This window comes from Nematolebias whitei, chromosome 3, assembly GCF_014905685.2.
Source record: "Nematolebias whitei isolate Nwh7 chromosome 3, NemWhi1, whole genome shotgun sequence".
In the NCBI taxonomy this organism is placed as follows: domain Eukaryota; kingdom Metazoa; phylum Chordata; class Actinopteri; order Cyprinodontiformes; family Rivulidae; genus Nematolebias; species Nematolebias whitei.
The window spans coordinates 37267390-37274581 of record NC_056500.1 but is presented as its reverse complement, the minus strand read 5'-3'; the positions used below and the strand labels follow the sequence as shown (position 1 = coordinate 37274581).

The window sequence follows — 7192 nt, the reverse complement described above, 5'->3', positions numbered from 1 at the left end:
ATGGATAGATGGATGGACAAACGGACAGACAGTTGGATGGATGGATGGATGAATGAATGGATGGATGGACGGACGGACGGACGGACGGAGGGACAGACAGTCGGTCGGTCTCTTCTTTTGACAGTAGCTTGGGGCTTTGTACAGTAACTTGATTTAAAGTGTTAAACAAAAACTCACTTGTGCAGAGATCTTCAGTCGCTCCGTTCATCCCTCACAAAGTTCAGTTTTCCAGCCTCATCTTTTACTCTCACAGAGGAGACATCTCCATGTTTATAAGCCCATCCTGTTAACTCAGTGTGGACATATCGAAAGCACGCCACAGAACAGAACAGGAAGAAAAAACAAACACAGAATCACTGTCATCCCATATGTTGATGGAGTATCTGAAAAACACTTTTTTTTCCTCCAACAAGAAGATCCTGGTGCATTTGAAAACTTATAAATTAATCTACAAAGGACAGAACTCCCAAAGCCAAACTGAGTGGTGTGTTCAGACCTCTACGTTGGAGAAACTGAACAACCTCTCTACAGACACATGGCTCAACACGAGAGAGCAGCTCTGCAGGACGAGCCTCAGCTGTGCACCTGCACCTCCAGGATTTGGGACACTCTTTTTGGAACAAAATATTTATATTTTTTGACAGAGAAGACACATACTGTAGTTTGAAAGAGGGTTTAAGGAAGGCACTTACATCAAACAAGAAAAAACCCCAACAACTTTAAAACATGGGAGGAGGTCTCAGGGTTCAGTTTTCTAAAAGCTACAGTGCAGCAATTAATCTGATCCTCAGTCAGTTTCACTGTGATTCACAGCTTCAAACATGTGACCAAAACAAAGCTTGCCATGCAGTTTAGATAGAAGGAGCTCCACATTCTCCACTTCGACGAAATGAAAAAAGTTCTTTGGATGGGAAGTGAAGCTACAGAACAAAAGTCCATTTGTTTTATTGGTCATATATTTTTGCTATTTCCCATCTATCACTGCCACTTAAAAGTTTTGTTCTGCTAGTATTTTACAAAGAATCAAAAGAAAATTACAAGCTGAAGATGCACCAAGATTAGCAGTCAGATAACCAAATGGTTACTGCCTTTTTAAAAATCATGCTGCAGTTAACAAAACAGAATAGGTACGAATCCAACAATAACAAAACGTGTATTTTGTTATCACAAATACTGTGCTAAAATAAAACATTCTTATTTTTAAGGTGCAACATCAATGCTTTGATTTATTACTTCATTAAAAAATCAATTTGTGTTGTCTTCTCTACACATCTCACTGAGATGTTCAAATACAGAGCGTGTGTTTGTGTTCCTGACAGGTGGAGGACGCTCTGGAGGGAGTGAAGAATGCTACCAATGAACAGGACCTGGCCAACCGCTTCAAAGAGTTTGGAAAGGAGATGGTGAAGCTCAACTACGTGGCAGCTCGGAGACAGCAGGTAACGGACAACTGCCTGCTGCGTTTAAAATAATTTATAAAACAAAGAAAACATGGAAGTGGATCAACAAACTGTTCCACGCCTGTTTCTTGAAACACTTGACTACTGCAAGCCTTTCCTTTTCGTTTTGTTTTTTTCCAAGAAAAAGTAATTAGCAAACTCAGTTTTGTGTTCAAGATCACATTATGTTATTTAATTCTTTACTCATAACGATATTTATCAGTGCAGCACAATTTAAAATATTCAATTCAATTCAAAAATACTTTATTAATCCCAAAGGGAAATTATTTGTTGTTGTAACTCGTTATCCTCATTTCATTAAGAGATGTTATAGATGCTGATGGCTGTACCTGTAGACAGGAAGGATCTCTTGTAAAGGTCCATCCCACAGTGGATCCTAAGAAACTGGCTGCAGATGCCGTCCGATCCGCCCACCCAGACTCGGCTGGCCTCTCGGTTCCCTCGGGCTGTAGGACCACCCAAATGCTGGGGAGAACTCCTCCCAGAGCGATGGCCACTCCTCCCAGCAGTCTGCCGAGCTCCTCGTCGCTGTGGACAGCCAACTGTAGGTGCAGAGGGACGATCCTGTCCTACCACTGTCATGAGCTGTGTTTCCTGCTAGTTCCAGGATCTCAGTGGTCAGGCACTCGAGCACAGCTGGCAGGTAGATGAGAATGCGTCCACATAAAACAGCCTTTTCAACTCACTTGAGATTTGGGGCTGTAGTTGAGATATTATTTGAACTTTTGAGATGTTAATCAGCTGCTGTTGTTGTTGAAAACTGCCTTGTTGCCATGGTTACGCATCATAACAAATGTCCAAAACTAAAAATGTTTCAGTAAAAATCCTTCCAGCTGCACAGCATCTGATACCAGAGGAAACAATCATCCAAAAAATGTGATTTACATCCAGAAAAACAGGAATTAAAGTTTCCAAAAGCAAAATCTCAAAATGAAAGTAACAGAGCTGCTCCAACATGCAGCCACCTTGAGCGGCGCAATTCTAGAACTACAGTATATACACCCAGGGTCGTTGCAGTGGGACTGAATCTCATCTGATGAAACAAGAACATGTATGCAAAGAGAAGCTTCTTTTTGAGAGGGCATTTATTTGTTTCAAGAAGACATTTTAGTTGATGAGAACAAGTGTGGATGTGACAGAAACACAAAGTTTCTTTTATTAAACAGAAAGTTGTTATCTTTTTAACTCCAACTAACAGAACAAATCAACCTGTTGGCTTTTTTTAATAAGCCGTTTGAGCAGAAACTTATACTAAATCAAATAATTACATCAGTGCTTATTTCACTTCAGCATTAACATATCAGATGAATCAGAGTGGATGTTTATGAAGCATTCACTCTGATGGCATTCATTTTTCTTCTGTATGTTTTTCAGCATCTTTCTCATTCCACAGTTTTTGTGTTATTTAAACAAATCATGTATCAAAACATTCAGCTCTTTCAGGACAGTCCTGCTATGGCTTTTGGTATTTGGTATTTTTTTTACCTTGTTCTAGAATTGCGCCGCTCAAGGTGGCTGCATGTTGTTGCAGCTCTGTTACTTTCTTTCTGAGATTTTGCTTTTGGAAACTTTAATTCCTCTTTTTCTGGATGTAAATCACATTTTTTGGATGATTGTTTCCTCTGGTATCAGATGCTGTGCAGCTGGAAGGATTTTTACTGAAACTTTTTTAGTTTTGGACATTTGTTATGATGCGTAACCATGGCAACAAGGCAGTTTTCTACAACAACAGCAGCTGAATAACATCTCAAAAGTTCAAATAATATCTCAACTATGGCCCCAACTCTCAAATGAGTTGAAAAGGATGTTCTGTGGACACATTCTCATCTACCTGCCAGCTGTGTTGGAGTGCCTGACCACTGAGATCCTGGAACTAGCAGGAAACACGGCTCATGACAGCGGAAGGACTGGATCGTCTCTCAGCACCTACAGCTGGCTGTCCGCATTGACGAGGAGCTCGGCAGACTGCTGGGAGGAGTGGCCATCGCTCTGGGAGGAGTTCTGCCCAGCATTCAGGCGGTCCTACAGCCCTGGGGAACCGAGAGGCCAGCTGGGTCTGGGTGGACGGCTCGGACAGCATCTGCAGCTGGTTTCTTAGGATCCACTGTGGGATGGACCTTTACAAGAGATCCTTCCTGTCTACAGCCATCAGCATCTATAACATCTCTTAATGAAGTGAGGATAACGAGTTACGACAACAAAATAATTTCCCTTTGGGATTAATAAAATATTTTTGAATTGAATTGAATTGGTGCAACTTTAGCTTTTTGAAATGTTTAGCATTTTCTGCCATTTTTCTCTCATAGAAAATAAACTGAGCTCATTTTACATCCTTCAAATGTTTAGATCTGTTTACAACATTTTACTGCTCCTTTCACATTTTGTTCTGGTTCAGCTTCTTTCAGCTTCCTTGTGCAAATTTAAACTTATTTTTCCCCAGCTAATTTCAGCTACTTTAAACTAATTTCAGCTGGGGGTTTTTTCAGCTGTTTTGTGCTCCTTTCAGGTTCTTTCTGCTAACTACATTTTTATGCTTCTTCTAACTTCTGCTCTTTCAGCTTGTTATGCTCCTGTCAGCTTATTTATGAAAGTTTCAACTATTTCTGCTATTTCAGCTACTATTTATCTGTTTTATGCTAATTTTAGCTTTTTCAGTTAATTCCATTTTTTTTGCACTCATTTTAACTTTTTTTCCTGCCTAATTCAGCAAAAATGTGCTTTCTCAACTTTCTTCTGGTAATTTAAGCACATTTCTATTTTTTAGCTACTTTTCAGCAGGTTTTTTTTGCTAATTACAACTTTTTTTCTGACTAATTGGGCAAACGTGTTCTTTCTGCTTTCTTCTGCTAATTTCAGCTTGTTCTACCTTTTAACATTTTTAGCTAATTTCAGATGTTTTCAGGTAAACTCAAGTTTTTCATGTTATTTTCTGCTACTTTCAGCCTAATAAACTTTTTTTGTTAATTTCAGCTTTTTATACTCCTTTCAGCTTTTTTCTGCTCTTTCAGCTACTATTTAGCTCTTTTGATGCTAATTTTAGCTTTTTCAGCTAATTCCACTTTTTCTTCTTTTTTTTATTTTTTTTTTAGCTCATTTCAGTTCTTTCCTCCTTCTGATAGTTTAAGCTTTTTTGTGCCTTTTCAGCTTTTTTTTGGCTAATTTAACACATTTTTTTTTAGCTAATTTCCAAAATTTTCTAACCATTTCTGCCTATTTAAATCTAATTCAACAAATATATGTTATTTCTGCTTTCTTTCCAATTTAGGCTTGCTCTTTCATTTCAGCTACATTTCAGCGCTTTTTTATTTATTTATTTTTTTAGATAGTTTCAGCTGTTTTTCAGTAAGTTCTTCAGCAATAAGCCTTCACACTGCATTTTGGCAGGAAGTGACATTTCCCTAGTTATTTTCATCATGGCTACATGTATGGACAAAAGGTTTTGGGTGATATCTTCTAACAAAAGTTACGTTAGTGGAAACATTCATTGATGGTACTGCCTCGTTGTCCCAAAGCAGAGCACTAAAGTGAGTTCAGCTCCACAGCTGCCAATCTGCTGACACGGCTGCCTCTTTGCCTTTATCAAATGGGCCATGAACCTTGTTTTCTGTTTTTTCTGCTGGAAATAACTCAAAATCCAGTTTCTTGCATCTATTTTGTAAAATACACCTTTTTCTTGTAATATACCTATAACTATATGCTTTTTCATATTTATTTTGGATGTAAAAACAGTTGAATCACAGTATTCACTTGAGGCTTTTTGTGTCTTTTTAAGGAGCTGAAAGATCCCCAATGTCGAGATGAGATGGCAGCTGCTCGTGGGGCTCTGAAGAAAAATGCCACCATGCTGTACACGGCCTCGCAGGCCTTCCTGCGCCACCCAGATGTAGCAGCCACACGGGCCAACCGAGACTACGTGTTTAAACAGGTCCAGGAGGCCATGGGGGGCATTTCCAGTGCTGCTCAGACCACCTCGCCCACTGAAGAGAAGCACGGCCATGCTGGCATCGGAGAGCTGGCTGCTGCTCTCAACGAGTTTGATGTAAGTCGGCAAGTTTGCTTTTGGCATTTAAACCGCTGCATTTGGGACACAGATGTTTGCTCTTTGATGCAGGTTAACTTTTAACTGAAGTGATATCAATTATTAGAAAACACTCCACTGAAGGAGCCCGCTTTTCAGTTTTGTCTGGACTGTCACAAAGTGTGCATAAAAATGTATATATTTTCAACATTTTAATCCATTGTTTAAATTTTTTTCAACATCATTACAAAGACTGCATGAGGATGAGTTCCTTTTTGAATCAGAAAACACCCAGGAAGACCGTTAGAATATCCTTTTGATGTAAATTCATTATTTCATCCTGTCTTTGCACACAAACAGCATTTATACAAGTTGCTCTGGGTTTGTTTTGTCCATGTAATCAACGATGAACTTAGTTTTACTTTAATCTGCCCTACATTTGATTAAATCCACGCATTACAGCAAACTCTGTGTGATTGAACTGCTCTTAGAAACCTGATTCTCTGCTACCATCTAGTGGTCATGTACTGACAGTGAGCTCACACTGGAGTCCTAAAACTAACACAGATAATCAAATTATCACAGTAACACAATTATTCTGCTGGATCAGTTCTACTGCACTTTGTATTTAAATTTTTTCATATTGAACTTTATCCTGATAAAGTTCCAGGTGGAATGATTTAAAACTAAAAGAAGCTTGCAGCTTAAGGGCAGTTCCTGCATTTGATCTTAAGTTTGGATTTCAGTAGTTTTGTGGCTCACTAGACACAGTTAGAGTCTGCATGATGGGGACAAAAACAATTCTCAGAACATACAAAGATGAAACCAGCATTATGAAACAAGAACTTTCAACTTTTAATATATAGATGATAAATAGTTTAAGAACAATTGGAAGAGTTTTTGGACACTTCCCACAAGAGATGCAAAAATAAACAAAAAAAAAATAACTGGTTGACTGAAACAACACAGCTGTTTCTGGTACAGATTTAATTAATTGTAATGAGCAGATTAGGTGACAAAGAGTTTAATTTTGATATTTTAGCTCTAATATAGATTTTTATCGGAAACTTCAGCTTTAACGACTTGTCAAGTAACGAAAGAAAGCTCTAAAGGAACAAATACTATCACCTGTTGGTTAACTAACATCTAAGGAGTCAAACTTGAATATAAATCAGGAATAAAAATTAAAGTTTCATTCAGTATTCACCAAAGTTCATGCTCATTAATCCAACAATGTTCAGTCAGGTCATCTGGATGGCTTATTTTGTTGCTGAGACGTTTCATCCTTTATCCGAAGGACTTCTTCAGTTTAAGGAGCCACTAAACCTAACTGCATTCCACAAACAGCTCGCTCCCAGAGTGGGGAAAACCAACAGTTTGCTGGTGAGAAGATGACCTCTGGGGCCCGTCCTCTCCCCCGTCAACTCCCCCAAGGCAGACCATGCCGAAGTGGTTCAAAACACCAAAGTTCATGGGTAAAACGACTCGGCAACAAAAGAAACCATCCAGATGCCCTGAATATTAATTGTTCCTTCAGTATTCTATTGCATCATAATAAGTAAAGAGCTTAAAAAAATAAACAAATCAAAACAACATAAATAAGTTTTTGTCTGGACAGAACATTTTTACTGCCCTCCAAAGGTGAAAACATGAGTAGAATACGTCTGTTTGTGTCTGTGTGTGTGCGCGTTTTTTTTCTGTAGCGTTAGCAAAA

At 38.7% G+C, this 7192-nt stretch overlaps 1 protein-coding gene across 1 annotated transcript in view; it reads left to right on the top strand.

Annotated features, from left to right (window-relative positions):
* Positions 1 to 7192, top strand: part of ctnna2 (catenin (cadherin-associated protein), alpha 2) — a 488266-nt gene that overhangs the window by 70910 nt on the left and 410164 nt on the right. Inside the window, exons 5-6 of the mRNA XM_037698244.1 lie at positions 1320 to 1439; positions 5233 to 5499. Of these exons, the coding sequence (XP_037554172.1) occupies positions 1320 to 1439; positions 5233 to 5499 (387 nt within the window). The remainder of the gene's footprint in view (positions 1 to 1319; positions 1440 to 5232; positions 5500 to 7192) is intronic.